Raw genomic sequence first — 16,015 nt, forward strand, 5'->3', positions numbered from 1 at the left:
GAAATGTTCTATACGTGGAGAGAAGTATTAGATACACACAGCATACACACAGGTGAAAAAGCATGGAGCTATACACTCAGCACATTTTATGTACTTAACTGAATGTATGTTACTCAATTAGAAACAAACAAACAAAAACAACAACAAAAAAAAACACCTCAATGCCTTCATGGACCCACTGCAACATCCTCCACCCCATCTGGTCTCCCTCATACGAAGACCCTCCCCACACTCCAATTATTCTTCCAGTCACATCAAACTTCTTGCTATAAACTTTCCAACATTTATCCTCCTCTAGGAGTGAAAAGTCTTCTAATGGTGATAAGTCAGTAAATAATGTCCAGTACAGAAAAGTCAAGAAGCAGTAGTATAAGCATGTTAGTGAGATGTATGGAAGTAAACACCAAAAGAATCTGCTAAAATAGAAAGTAGTGCTTCTGAAGACAGAGAAAAGGGATAGAAGAGAGCAGGAGATTGATGTGTATTTCATAACAAGCCTGGTGGAATATCTGATGAAAGCCACATGCTACAGGTAAGAGGGTGTTGGAAATTCTTAGATCCTACAGGACTGGACCACAGACCTATTTGGCTAGGAACATGAGCTATCTTCAAGACAAGGAAAGACTAACTCCAAAGGTGATTCAGAGTTCATGAGGGTTCCCACTTCAGTTTCAAATGGCGTGGGGGAAGGGGGAACCATTACCTCAGATTCAACAGGAAAGAGGAGCCTCAGGGCAGCAGCCTGAAGCATAAGAGGTGGGAAGAAGCAACTCCCGCCCCAATGGGTCCAGAGAGCAGAACATCAAACCAAAGAAGATTATTCTTGATGCTTAAAGTTCCCATGGAATCTGCCTTGCCAAATTTTGGACTTGGTTGGGACTCATCACCCCCTTTTCCTTCTGATTTCTCCCTTTAGGAATGGAAATGTCTTTCCTCTGCCTGTTCCACCATTATATTTTAAAAGCACATAACTTATATGGTTTCACAGGTTCACAGCTGGAGAGGAATTCTGTCTCAGCGAGTTTCACTCATATCAGATTTAGAAGATATTTAGATAAGATTTTGAACTTTAGACTTGAGAGTTGATACTGAAATGAGCTAAGACTTTGGGGGCTGTTGGGTGAAATGAACATAGTTTGCATGCAAGGACATGATTTGGGGGAGGGCCACAGGCACAATATTATAGACTGTGTGTGTCTCTGCCCCGACTCATATGCTGAAGCTCCAAACCCCCACTGTGAGGGTATCTGGAGGTTGGGCTTTGGGAGGTAATTAGGTTTAGGTCATGAGGGTGGAACCCTCTTAATGTGATCAATGCCCTTATAAGAAGAGAAGGCAGAGATCTCCACTGAGGAAAGGCCATGTGAGCACGCTAGAGAAAGCGGCCATCTACAAGCCAGGAAGAGGGTCCTCACCAAGAACTGAACCTGTCAGCACCTTGATCTTGGACTTCCCAGCCTCCATAAGAGTGAGAAATAAATGCCTGCTGTTTAAGCCACCCTATCTATGGCACTTTGTTACAGCAGCCTGCACTAAGACAGAGGTAAAGGGACATAATGCATACAACCTACTTTCAACTGTTTCAGGAAAACTAAGTGTGAGTGTGTGTGTGTGTAGACAGAGAATAATGGGGAATTTTCTTCATGAACCATTTGTGAGTCAGTTGCAGTTATAAAGTACCTTTATCTTTTAATACTTCAGTGTGTATTTCTAAAAACAAAGACATTCTCTTAACTACAGAACAATTATCAAAATCAGGATATTGCTAGCATACTAGTATCTAGTCTATAGACTTTATTTAGATTTCACTAACTGTCTTAACATTGCCCTTTATAGCAAAAGAAAGTCCTGGATCATGCGTTGCATTCTGTCTCTTTAGTTTCAGAAAAGTAAGTTTTCATTACACTGTAAAATGACTTAGAAGAATGATCTGAGCAGAGGTTTCAGGAATCCCATGAAAGGACACTAAGCAACTATGTAATGATGCAAAAATGGGGAAGCATTTGTTGGAAAAAAGAGGCTTACATTTCTGATATGAATTCAAAATCACATAAGCATGAGTTTTTTAAGGCAAATAAACACATTTTTTGGTTTTGTTGAACGTGACAGTAGGATGACTGAACCTGCCTTATCACCACAGAATCTCCCCACCTGGTAGACAGCTGGGGACATCATTAAAAAATTAATGTCCAATATGAACCACCCATTATGCTTCGGCAATCAAAGGATTGTTATGCCTTTTCCTTTAAATGAACCCTATTCATTTCCAGCCTTATGCTGTGCTGTTCCTTAAAATCGGTTCTGCTGAAATGGTCTTTTCTTGGAATGTTACTGAAATGTACTAGCTTCTCCCTCCTGCATACCACACATACTAGAGAAAACAGTTTGCAGCTTTATGCCCATAACACAAGCTATGTCACACTCTGAACATATTTCCAGAAGTGTCCTCTTTTGTTGGCAGGCAAATTTTGAAAAGTAGGGAGTCCACATTTTTTTTCTTGCAATCAGGATAAATTCCCTAATTTTTGTCGACAAGTATCTCATAGGAATGGACTGAAAAGTGCTTCCAAAGCTAGCTGTAAAACAGACCTATATTTTGATGTTACTATATCCCTATTGAAAACTCAAAAATGCAGACCTCCAAGTATACATGCACTGGAAGACTTCAGTCAGTGGCACCCTGTGCACTCTGGGCAGTGATGTTCTGCACAGGAGTTACTGTTCTCACTTGCCACCACACCTCTGGAGCACTTTCCTGTCTCTTGATAAGCATCAGGGTATGACAGATGGATGTAAGTCAGGAGATCTGAGTACAAGTGCAGCTCTGCCACAAATTCCACATCTTCATCTGAGCCCTCTTCCACCTCTAACATGGTCTGGGCCTGTAACACCATGCCCTCCACTCTGGGTTTGCAGTGCAACTTGGTTCGTGTTAATTTTCCTTCTCTGGGAGTACTCCCTGATACATACGGGTGGACCCCTGGTAATCATTTCTGTGCAAAATGACCGATTTCCTGGATCACAGGGGTAGGCACCTGTGCCAAAATGAACCCAACAACCCTTTCTCATGAGAATTTAAAATTTCAATGGGGAGGAGTCCGTAGGTCACTGGACCCCAGCGTCCCACAGAAAAGGTCCATAAACTCCTGTTACTGAGGTCTCAAGTGCTGCGCTGTTTCCTGTCCTTTTTGTCTTTTCTAAGTTGTTCATCAATTTCTTCCCACTCTTTTCTTGGCAATAAGTCACATTTTGGTTTAGCTAGAGTCAGTTGCTAAAACTGAAAGAAATTGAACAGATACAGATTCTATGTTAAAGTCTCTTAGAACTTCTTTTCTGTACTTACTGAATTCACATGTTGGCATGGCCTGCAAACATTTAGGGCTTTAGCAGATTTTCAAAAATGACTCCCAACTTTGTCAATTTTGTGCATTTGGAATATTATTTACTATCTTACTTCAGATAAGGGGTATCTTGTTCAAAATTATAAGTAGGTACTTCTGTATATTAAGAGACATCAGATTCTAACTGCCTACTATAACTAACCTCTTCCCAGGTTCTCATTAATATCTAGGTAGACAAAAAAAAAAAAAAAAAAAAAAAGCCAGGACTAGTATTTTAAAAAAGGGCAACAGAAGACCACAAATAAAAATTCAGACAGTATTTGTCTGCTAATAAGTTCATCTAACTAGAGAACATGCTCATCATCATTAAACAAGACTCCTTCATGCTTTCATGTAGAAAAATCACAAACCAAAAGGGAAGTAATAGATTATTTAATACAAGATTTGAAGAAAATTAATTGTTTAAAAGAAAAAAAAAAACTCTAATTAGAGCTTTTCCTCATACCATACTGAAGAGACAGCTAACTGGTTCCCTGTAAACATTCTCTTTTATGTCCCTATAGTAACAGACTCTCAGTTTTAGCCAGGTTCATGGCTACCCAGCTAGAGTCCACATTTCCCAATCTCTCTTGCAGCTAGAGGAAGCCACATGAGGAAATTCTGGCCAAAGGAAGTGAACAGAAATGATGGGTACCACGGCTGGATTACATCCTTTAAAACAGTGACTGCTTTCCCTTCACTTCTCTTTCCCTCAGCCTGTGGCCTAGAATGTAGATGTGGTGGAAGATGCCAACTAAAGATAACATCCTCAAAGACTGCAGGACAGCGAAGAAGATGCCTTGTAACCTTCCTACCCAGGACTACCTGTCCATGTCCAGACTTCACAAAGAAAAATCATTTCTATTTTGTTTGAACTACCTTATGTAAATGTCATATTTATAACAACAAAACCAAAAAATTAAAAAACAATATTCAGATAAATGCTGGAGAAGGTGTGGAGAAAAGGGAACCCTTCTACACTGCTGGTAGGAATGTAGTTTGTGCAGCCATTATGAAAAACAGTATGGAGATTCCTCAAAAAACTAAAAATGATCCAGCAATCCCACTCCTGGGCATACATCTGGGAGGAACTCTAATTTGAAATGATTCATGCACCCCAATGTTCACAGCAACACTATATACAATAGCCAAGACATGGAAGCAACCTAAACATCCATCGACAGATGACTAAATAAAGAAGCTGTGGTATATTTATACAGTGGAATACTACTCGGCCATAAAAAAGAATAAAATAATGCCATTTGCAGCAACATGGATGGACCTGCAGATCATCATTCTAAGTGAAGCAAGCAAGAAAGAGAAAAAAAAAAGTACCATATGATATCACTCATGTGTGGAATCATTAAAAAAAAAAAGGAAGAAAAAAGAGGACGCTAATGAACTCAACTACAAAACAGAAACAGACTTGCAGACACAGTAAACAACTGTATGGTTACCAGGGGAAAGAGAGTGGGAAGGGATAAATTTGGGAGTTTGAGATTTGTAAATGTTAACCACTATATATAAAAATGGATTAAAAAAAATTTCTTCTGTATAGCACAGGGAACTATATTCAATATCTTGTAATAAATGTTAATGAAAAACTATATGAAAATAAGTATGAATATATATGCATGACTGGGACATTATGCTGTATACTAGAAATTGACACATTGTAACCATTAATACTTCAATTAAAAAAAAAATTGAGACTTCTGCTTCCAAGCTGGAGTTAAAAGGTAGAGGCAAGCCATCATTTTCCCAGAAAAACTAGATAAAACTATATAGATTACTCAAAACAAGAAATAGTTTTAAAGACATTGGAAAATTGTCTTCTGTGCAAAGAGGACAAGACGAACTAAAATTCCAGAGAAGGAAGAACCTTTCCTTAGTGAGATGAAATTGCTTGTCATTTTCTCTCCTCATACTATTGCAGTTTGAGCATAACTGGACTTGCCACAGGCAGAAGAACTTTACAAAAGAAAGAAAAAAACAGCAGAGTTTATAACAGCTGTATATGTTGGTGTGAAGAGGTCCAGATACGTGGCCAGTTTTCTGCAAAGGACCAAGTGCTGGAGAAACGGGGGAGATGGACTAAAATGGTGACTTGAAATCAACTACAATCTTACAATGCTTAGAGGTAAAGTCATATTAGAGGGAGGGGCCTGCAACAAACACACAGTGGATCCCAGCCTTGAGACAGTGTACTCACTAGAGTGGACTGAGTATATCTAAAACCTCCGCGAAGCCCCACCCAGCTCAATCCCTGGTTGGATGGAGGTGCTCGGGCCCTCTCCATATCCTGAGAGAGCAAAAGGCAAAAACAACACTGACTTTAGTCTCTGCAGGTCCTTCTTACATAACATCCATCAATCAATCAAAAACTTCTGCTTTCCCAGGAGGCTGGCAGAGGATATGAGCATGACTGAAAGAGAGAAGGCACAGCACAGAGTAAGTAGTCTACATTGTTGCCTTGTATTTCAGTACTTCCAGCCTTGGGAAATCTCTCACACCTTGATACCTCTCTTTAATTTCATGTCCCCAGAAATGGATTCCTCCTGTGTAGTTTTTTTTTAACATTTCTAAAAACCGCAAAAAATATTTTTTCAGACATCAAAGATTCTCCTGAGAACCCAGAACCCCCTTTCTACCAAGGAGCTCAAAATCATCATAATCATCTCATCCTTTTCACTAATTCAACAAATGTTTCATTTCTATCTATATGTCAAAAAGTGTACATTGTATTTGGTAATACAGATAAGAGATATTCCTTCAAATCTTCAAGAATTCTGCAAGGTTATTATTATTATTTTTTTTTTTAGAGAAAAAGGATGCAAAGATCAACATGAGTTTTGCAATAAAAGAGAACAAGGAAACTATTTTAAAGGATACTGTGTAAAGGGACTTATCTATAAACATGCAGGATGAAAACTGTACACAGAGATGCACTTCTGTTACAAGTGATTCTCAAGTTGTCTCACTTTTCTTCTTCACATGACTAGTGACAAAACTAAGGAAAGGAAAGTAAGCAATCAGTCCAGTTACAAGAAAATTAAATTCAAAGTTGGGACTAGAATCCAAGTCTCTACATTTTCCATTTATTGCCATTTCTTAGTCATCTTCCTGAGATTTTCTATGAATCAAATTTTCCTTTAATTATTTCAGATACTACAACTTAATCGGATTGTTTTAAAATTATCAGTGGCTTAAAAGTAGAATTTCACTTTCAACTCAACCTTAGTGCTCATTTTTGCTGTTCACATAATTAGTTATTTTTGCTATTCATATTATCAGCCATACACGGGTTGAGATAAATTGTTCTGAGTTTCATTTTCCCTTCTAGGAAAATGTCTGTTTTAAGGAAACCAGAACTAAACAGCTGTACTGGAAATAACTGGCTTCCTTTGTCTACACACAAGCCAAGTTTGTACAGGAAGTGATAAAGATATTACCCTTCAGTATGTACAGCAGAGGTCTTCAACAGGTAGTTCTATTACAGTTTAATCAGTGACCACAGACCAGGGCTTTCAGTCATCTTCCGGGCATTTCAAATCAAGAAGGGCATTTCAAATCAAGACAAGAAAGGGAGGCATGGCTGGAAGTCAATGCTGACAGGTTTCCCTTCCCTTGACGTACCAGCAAGTGTCTCACACCTTAAACCTCATTGAGTAGTAATAAAGACTATGAGACTGTGTTGTGTGTTTCAAGGATAAATACTAATTTATTAAACTTTTGTTTCAGTTACACATGTCTGTACATATAAAATACATAAAGTGCATAAAACATTATGTATGCATTGGGTTGATATAAAAATGTTATTTCTTAGTGTAGGCTGGAACAAAAAGGTTTGAAAACCTCTGCTATGGTATAGACCTAAATACAGACTTAGGGCAATCATTATAAGCATGTTTATTTCAACTTTCTAGAAATCACCACAATTGTATCAATTTATACAAAGAGCATCTGTATACAAGTTCACACTACTACATAACATTGTCAACACTTAATATTGTCGTATTTTAAAAGCTTTCAACATGGTAAAGATGAAAAAGTGTCTGTTTTAATGTGCAATAATTTAAGGACTAGTGAGAATGAGCACATTCCTATCTTTATTTTCCAGTCAAGTTTCTTTATCTATGAATTGCCAGTTCCTATCTCTAGCCCATTTTTCTACTGAACTGCATGCTTGTTTCTCATTAATTTGCAGGGCTTTACAGTCTGGCTAGTAATCCTTTACTGGTGACATGTGACAAATATCTCCTCAGTCCCTGGCTTGTTTTTTCACTTTTGGTGTCGCTTTGTTTGTAGTATCATACTCTGCAGAGGCCTTCTGTTTTTTAAATAACAGCTTTTTGAGATATAATTAACAACTTACCATTAAACTCATCCTTTTCAAGTGTACAATTCAGTGGTTTTTATTATATTCATAGAGCAATGCAAGCACCACCATAACTTAATTTTAGAACATTTTCATCAGCCCAAAAAGAAACTCTAATTAGAAGACACTCCCTATTGCCCTCTTCCCCCAGCCCCTGGCAAACTCCTAGTCTACTTTCTGTCTCTATGAATTTACCTCTCCTGGACATTTCATATAAATGGAATCATACAGTATGGGGCCTTTTATGTCTGGCTTTTTACACTAAGCATAATGTTTCTATCATTTACGTTGTAGCATGTTATCAGTATTCATTTCTTTTTATTGCTGAATAATATTCCACTCTATGGATACAATGTATTTTGTATATCCATTCATCAGATGGCAGACGTATGGATTGTTTCCATTTTGGCTATTATGAATAATGCAGCTATGAACACTGATGTACAAGTTTTTGTGTCTACATGTTTCATTTCTCTAGAAAGCAGAATTGTTGGGTCATATGATAACTCTGTTTAACATTTTAGGAACTGTTTTCCAAAGTGGTTGTACCATTTCATGATCCCACTAGCAATGTACAAGGGTTCCAATTTCTCCATTTCCTCACCAACACTTTTTATTTTACCTATCCTAGTGGATGTGAAGTAGTATCTCATTGTGTTCTGATTTACATTTCCCAAATGATTCATGAGCTTAGTCACCATTTGCATCTTCTCTGGATAAATATCTATTAAAATATTTTCCCCATTTTAACACTGGGTTGTCTTTTTATTGTTGAGTTATAAGAGAACTTTATACATTCTAGATAACAAGTTCTTTATCTGCTATATGATTTTCAAATATTTTTTTCTGGTAAAGAAGCTGGGAGAGGTCCTGGCCACTGTAAACGGTACCTAATACTATTATTAGCCTTGGCTTCTCGCCACCAAGATGTTGCTTACCCCTCCTTAATGAAACACCCCTCAAAATCTTGGGCTTTCCCACACCACTTCCTAATGCTTCTGTTCTTTCCGAATCAATCTTCTTCAGTAGTGCGGGTGTGTTTGTGTGTCTTCTCCCAGGAATATTATGATTCCCCAATATTACATAGTTGGTGCTTCCCCTTCTTATTTAATGCCCTCTTCTATCTACCAACTCCCATGGCTTCAACTACTACCCATTCATTCCTTCAACCAAGATTTCCTGAGTTCCTATTACATGCCAGGCACAATGCAAATAGCAAAATCTCAGACACTTGCTGAAGGAGCTTACTTATTAGGCAGCAAGAGGCTTATTCAGAATAATTCAAAACCATCACATTTTACAGGTCAGTACTTTATCTGTACAATAGTTTCTACATCTTTCCAGATTACAAGAATTGTTGACTATTTTCCCAAACCTCAATATGTACCATTTGGAGTAACGCTGGATCATACCCATAGTCTCAGCATAACTGCATATTGCACTACATTTAGACATTATCAGAAAGCAGTAGACTGACTTACAATAGATCATGTTAAGAAATGAACCCCTATCACAGGAGTCATCCTAATCCTTTAGGGTCTTACAGTGCACATGTATTATCTGTAAAATCAGAAGCAAAAATTATTTTAAAACAAAAGGAGAAATAGCCACCTTAACCTTCATAATGGGTCTTGAAGGTAGTCTTAAAGACAACAAACATTCAGATAAATTTTCTGAGTTTTAATTGGTCAGAAGCAAAAGGCTTATCTGATTGGTCACAAATTATAAATTACATTACAGAACCCTTCTTAGAAGCTATTCAGAAAGCAACCGACTTTTGAGGCTACAAACCATGTATTTAGTCAAGTAAGGCACACCCATTCAGAATGCAAACACAGGCTCTACCCATCCCTCTCAATTGCCTATTCTGCCAATAAACACTGCTTCTTTCTTTCAAAAATGGAATCTAATTGAATCTCAACCAATTAACTACTTGCTCAGAACACCACGAGGTTTCTAGGGCACCTAGGCCAACCTTAAAAAGTAAGCAAGTCTGCGTTCCCTGAATATCCAGGTTCTAAAATACTGTCTTAAGAAGACAGTGGTTTAATAGTGAATACTGGTCTCGTTTCCCAAGAATTTTTATTAAAGAGGATTCTTGAATACCTCAAATGACCCTAGAATCTTTCAGATACAGCTAGTAAGACTTGAAATTTCTTCCCCTTAGAACAAAAAGCATTTGAAACAAAAATCTAGTCACACAAGTGGTAAATAGTCACAACATTACTTTTGCAAAGCTTTGAGGTCTTCTGATGTCTTCTCAAGTCCTGCGAAACCTGAACAGGTATACTGGCCATTCTAGCTACTCCTCCTGTTCCTGTGTCAGAACTAACTTCTCCTTTTCCCAGGTACTGTTTCCTCTCAGTGGAAACAAAAGCTAGTAGCTACTCAGTAAACCACCTTTCATTAGTTATTCATTTGTCTTCTTCTAAGTATAAGTAGCAGGACCAACACTTCTTGCTTTCTATTTTGCTTGTCTTATTATTTAAATAAGATCAAAATTTGTGCCCCAATTCCTCCTTAAGATAGAATCATATTTATTCTGGCAGCTAGAAGGCTGTCATCCTTCTAAAATCTCCTTAAAACTACTCCTAAAGGAAAGAAACTTAGGTTCAAACTGTCTCAAAGGCAGATAACTTTTTTCTTCCATATGTGTTAACTAATTAAGGAAGGTAAAATATGTGAACAAACCTGGAAAGTACTATAAAGAAACGAAAGACCTAAAAAAAAGTGTTGTTAACAAGGGGCTTTAAAAGTAGAAACCAACAGCATTATATTTCAGGTGCAAACAAAATACAGCATTTTTTAAATCAAATGTCAAATCCACAGTAAGAAACTCTTAGTAATTAAGATCATTGAATATTCCAACACTGCTGAGAAAATTTCCCGCAAAGTCTCTAGAGGTCTTTAAAAATAGGATAGTACCATCTATCAAGATTAGTTTTAATAAAGTCCTACAAAGAGATAAAGAGACTGAATTACATAAACCCCTAAAGGAACCTAAAGGTTCCTTCCAGCCCTCATTCTGTCAAAGCTTCCAATTCTAACTCAAAAGTTTCCCTAATGTTAATTGTCACCCTTTACCTCAAAGAAGGCTGACCCTCTTCTCTCACTCCTGAGTGGCAGAGAGAAAAAAATTACTGCTTCTCTTCCTTGTGAAAAGTCTACCTACTACCATCATTAAAAAACAGTAAATGTCTACCTACATCCGTAAGGATGGCTACCGAAAAGAAGAAAAACCCAATGCTTCTGTGATGTCTCTCCTTTACTCTCACACCACCACACCACTAATACTTCTGACACCAGACATTGGGGAGGGTGGGTTACACACCAAGCAATACTGCAACATCAGCTGCGTGTCCTCCAATTTAACTCACTTCTCTCACTATATAGCTGGAGACAGTGCCAGATCCCACAGGTTCAGGGCTCGGTCCCACAAGGCTGCCCTCACCCCAACTTCAGAAGCCAATCTCAAATCCAGGTGGTCACCTGTGCTTCTGATCAATCAGAGTTTCCTGCGACCCCCTCCTCGGATTTGATTAATTTGCTAGAGCAGCTCAAAGAACTCAGGAAAATTGTTTACTTACTGTTTACCAGTTTATTATAAAAGGATATAATGGATACAGATGAACAACCAGATGGAATAAATGTGTAGGGCAAGGAATGTGGGAAGAGGCACGGAGCTTCTGGGTGTGCCACTCTCCCAGCACCTCCACGTGGTTAGCAACTCACTCTCTGAATCCAGTACTTTGGGGTTTTTATGGAGGCTTCATCACGTAGGCATGATCAATCATTAACTCCATTTCCAGCCTCTCTTCCCTCTCTGGAGAATGGGGGGTAGAGGGGTGGGGCTGAAAATGCCAAGCTTCTAATCGTGGCTTGGTCTTTCTGGTGACACAGTGGGCCCCCATCCAGAAGCCCACCAAGAGTCAGCTCATTAGAACAAAAGATGTTTCTACTATCTAGGAAATTTCAAGGGATTTAGGAGCTCTGTGTCAGAAACTGGGGAATCAAAGACCAAATATTAGAATAAAAGATGATCCTAGTGCTCTTATCAGTTAGGAAATTACACAGGTTTTAGGAGTTCTGTGCCAGGAACAAGAGCAGATACATATATACATATATATTTTTTCCCCCTCTATAATCTCATAGCTATTATTAAAATAAATAAGTAAATGAATAAAAAACAGAAAATAACCAGCTTTGGTGAAGATGTGGAGAAACTGGAACCCTTATGCACTATTGATGGAAATGTGAAATGGTACAGCCACTGTGGAAAACAGTTTGGCAGCTCCTCAAAAAATTAAAAATAGAATTACCATACGATCCAGCAATTCCACTTCTAGGTATATACCCAAAAGAACTGAAAGCAGGGTCTAAGAGATATTTGTACACCCACGTTCATAGAGGCATTATTCACAACAGCTGAAACATGGAAGCAACCTGAGTGTCCTTTGACAGATGAATGGCTAAAGAAAATGTGTTGTGTGTGTGTACACAATGGAATAGTATTCAGCCTTAAAAGGAAATTCTGATAGATGCTACAACATGCATGAATCAAAAGGATATTATGCTAAATGAAATAAGCCAGTCACAAAAAGACAAATACTACATAATTCCATTTATATGAGGTACTTACAGTAATCAAATGAATAGAGACAGAAAATAGAATGGTGGTTGCCAAGGACTGGGAGGAGGGGAGACTGGGGAGATAATGTTTAATGGGTATAAAGTTTCAGTTTTACAAGATGAAAAGAGTTATAGAGATGGATGGTGGTGATGGTTGCACAACATTATGAATGTATTTAATTCCACTGAATTGTACACTTAAAAATGGTTAAGATGGTAAATTTTTCATGTGTATTTTATCACAATAAAAAAAAATTGGGGGAAGAAACCCAGAAAACAAAAGCAAACTGTATGTCTGATTGTTTCATAATGCCCTTTCTACCACAGGATCTGTTTACTCAAACTCTAAACTCAAATCCAACAAAGGGCAGGCATATACATTCATCCCTTCAAACATGGAAACTCCTGAGAGTGTACAGGGATCTCAGAAGTTTCTAACTTCTCATGTATAACTGAAAAATTGTGCTGAACACTGGAATTTGACACAACATTGTAAGATGATTATAAATTAATAAAAAAAGTTTAAATAAAAAAAGTTTCTAACTTCTCTCTTATTCATTAAAAGACAAATGTTGGAATATGCAAGGAAATGAACTTGTATCTCAGGTTTAAAAACTATGTTACACTCTATATTTTAGTGAAAGCAGGATACACATCTGTGCATTTAATACCTTATGTGTATTTTCACAGCATAATAGACAACACTTCCCACAGAAACGGGGGAAAAACAGCCTTGAGCACTAGCACACCATTGTAATTAAAACAAAAGCAACTTCAAAAAAATTTTAAATACTCTTGCTCTCATAAGGTTCAAAAATCTCTCTTTTGCTTAAGAAAAAAGAAAAGGGGGGGTGGAACATCCCACAGACAGTATTCCTCCTATTAGTGTACAAAGAAAGCTACATATAAAGTGTTTGTTTCAAAAAGTCTCATGAGAAATTGTTTTCTAGAAGGGACACTGCAGCCCTAAATCTTCTTTAGGGCACTCCACCAGACCATTCTTCCAAATACCACCATTGTGTCTTGAGTGAAAATTTTCACTAAAATATATTAGAAAAAGTCATTCAGTGTATGTATGTATATGCATGACTGGGACATTGTGTTGTATACCAGAAATTGACACACTGTAATTGACTGTACTCCAATTAAAAAAAAAAAAAGTCATTCAGATTTTCCAGTTATACAGATTTTTAAATTTCACTTTAGCAACTTGATATTTCTTCATCTAATCGGCAATCTCTGAAACGTCTTGTCTACCAGTGCTAAACTGTTAGGGATTATGGGAGGGAGGAATCTGATTTACTACTAATTCAGAACGTAAGTGTGTCAAATGAAAAGAACACTTAAACACAAAGCACTTCTAAAGTGTGAACACCTTTCTCTTCATTTCCTTCTCCCTCTTAAAAATCATAACCCACTCATCAGCCTGCAGTGTATTTCCTGACTCCCACCGTTAGGTTTCCCTGTTACATTCCATATCACAATTTTGTCTTATTAGCCTTGCACTGCTAGGAAATGCTTATTAACATTTACATGGCTAGGAAAACAACTTCTTCTACCACTTACAATGAGCTGATTCTTATCACTTCCTGTCTCTTACAGTTAGATCTTTAAAAATGAAAACAATTTTTTTGAATCTGGGTATTACGTTGCCCTGAAACTTCAGGGGAGGTCCAATCTCTTTTACGTATTTCCCCCAAGCTCTTATGGTCTTCATATCTCAACATGACCTGGAGAAATGCTTTATTTCTGTCTCACACCAAACAGTAACAGGCCTATCTATCATATTACTGAGTAGGGGAGAAGGCTGTCAGATATTTATGGTAGAGCCAAACTAAATCACAACAGTCATACTTCCTGCTCCAGGGAACTGACTACTTTCGGGGAAAACAATTTCCTTAATTTCTGAACTACAAAGTATTAAAGTCAACTGCAAATATCACAACCCTCTCTTCCACCAACATCGATCTTCTATACCGCTTGTCTTTAAAAACAGGTATCAGCAGAATACCTGTCAGTCCAAAGAACTGGAAGATTGATAACAATTATTGCTTTGAATTCAAAACTTTTCAAAATATTTCAGAACTACCTGGACTTGGCTGATTCATCCTTGGTTAATTAGTAGACAGACTCATCACAAGTCACCATCAGGTTAAATGATCCCCTTGTGTGATAGCACTCTTGCTCAAAGGATCAAAAGGACCACCTAACTCAACAAGGATCCCGGGAAGGGGGGTCTCACCTCGAGCTGAGTAAGACCATAACGCTTTTGAGGCACTGGACCAGGTTCCCCGCCAGATTTGTGGTCTAATGTCCTGCTTGTAGAAGGGGAAGGTACGTGGTAGGAAGAGACTGGGTGTGTTTCCGCCTGGGACCACCTCCTAACTTTCTTTGCTCCCTGAGGACCATTGGAGTGGTTTTCCCTGGAGGGCTTCAGGGTTCTAGGAAGAAGCACTACCTGGGGTGCATAGGAGAGATCCTCGGGAGAAAAAAAACAGAAGTCCCTGGGTGGATCCTCCGGCGGTCCAAGGGGGCACACCCTAGTTCTCCTGGGGGGCAGCCCCCACTGCTGGCGGGATCGGGTAGAGGAGGCAGAGCCCAAATCTCCGAGCTAGGGTAGGAAGACCTCAGGCGCGAAAAGACAGGGGAGGCTCTGCGCCGCCCTTGAGTCCTCCGGCTCCGACAGGCCCGGTCAGCGCCAGGACACCGCCGCCAGCACACCTGAGCCGCGCCCGCCTCCGCAGACCGTCACCGCGACCTCGCCCGGCGAGGACGCCCCTCCGCACCGGTGCCGGCTCGCAGGGTCCCGGCCCACCGCCCCCGGCCCAGCCCGGCCGCCTGATCCCACCGTACCTGGCCGGCGGCAGCTGCGGCGGCAGCGGCGCTGCTCCTCACGTACCCGTTCCGCACTTCCCCATTCACCACGCAGCCGTTTGCCCGCACCGGGCGACGGCAGCAGCAGCCTCCGGGACCTGGCCGCATCGCCCCGGCAGCACCAGGCGCAAGGCAGGGTCTATATGCGGCGGCCGAGGCGGCGGCGGCTCCAAGTCCCGCTCCGCACCCCTCCCACCTTCCCGAAACCGGAAATCGCTGCGCGCCGCCGCCAATTCCCTGCCGGGCCGTCACGTGGGGGCGGGGCCCACTCCCGCCGAGGCCGCGGTTCGCCCAAGGCGGGGCAGGGGAGGGGGAGACCGGACGGCGGCGCGCAGCGGGGTCGTGAGCCTGAGGACCGCTGGCCAATCTGGAGGAGGAGGAGGCGGGCCCCAGGCTCCTGCCTGGCCAATCACGGGCGAGAATAAAGCGCCTCGCGGTTGTCGAGGGGGTTTTCTGGAGGGACCTGAGGACCCGGCCCCCGGGCAGAACCCAGGTCTGTAGAGCGCGTTCCCTGTTCGGAACTGGTGGCGCCCTCTCTGCCCTTGCTTCTGGGGAAGTTCTCGGGTTTGAATCCGAGCCTGAGTCAGGGCTCCTTTATTTAATTAGCTGATTTTTCTGTGGCTTTTTATAGAATAGCCTTTTTGACATTCGCTCATCATTCTTCAGTGTGCCCCGTACATTAATACATTTCTTAAGTAATAATTCGGATGTCTCTTTGCCCTTCACATCTGTTCATATCAGGGTTTTCCATACA

General features: G+C 40.0%; 1 protein-coding gene across 1 annotated transcript in view; it reads right to left on the minus strand.

Annotated features, from left to right (window-relative positions):
- SPTLC2 (serine palmitoyltransferase long chain base subunit 2) overlaps nt 1-15,470 on the minus strand; it is an 85,834-nt gene extending 70,364 nt beyond the window's left edge. Inside the window, exon 1 of the mRNA XM_032482445.1 lies at nt 15,241-15,470. Within this exon, the coding sequence (XP_032338336.1) occupies nt 15,241-15,369 (129 nt within the window). The 5' untranslated portion in view covers nt 15,370-15,470. The remainder of the gene's footprint in view (nt 1-15,240) is intronic.
- Nucleotides 15,471-16,015: the final 545 nt, after the last annotated feature.

Source organism: Camelus ferus, chromosome 6 (genome assembly GCF_009834535.1).
Source record: "Camelus ferus isolate YT-003-E chromosome 6, BCGSAC_Cfer_1.0, whole genome shotgun sequence".
In the NCBI taxonomy this organism is placed as follows: Eukaryota; Metazoa; Chordata; class Mammalia; order Artiodactyla; family Camelidae; genus Camelus; species Camelus ferus.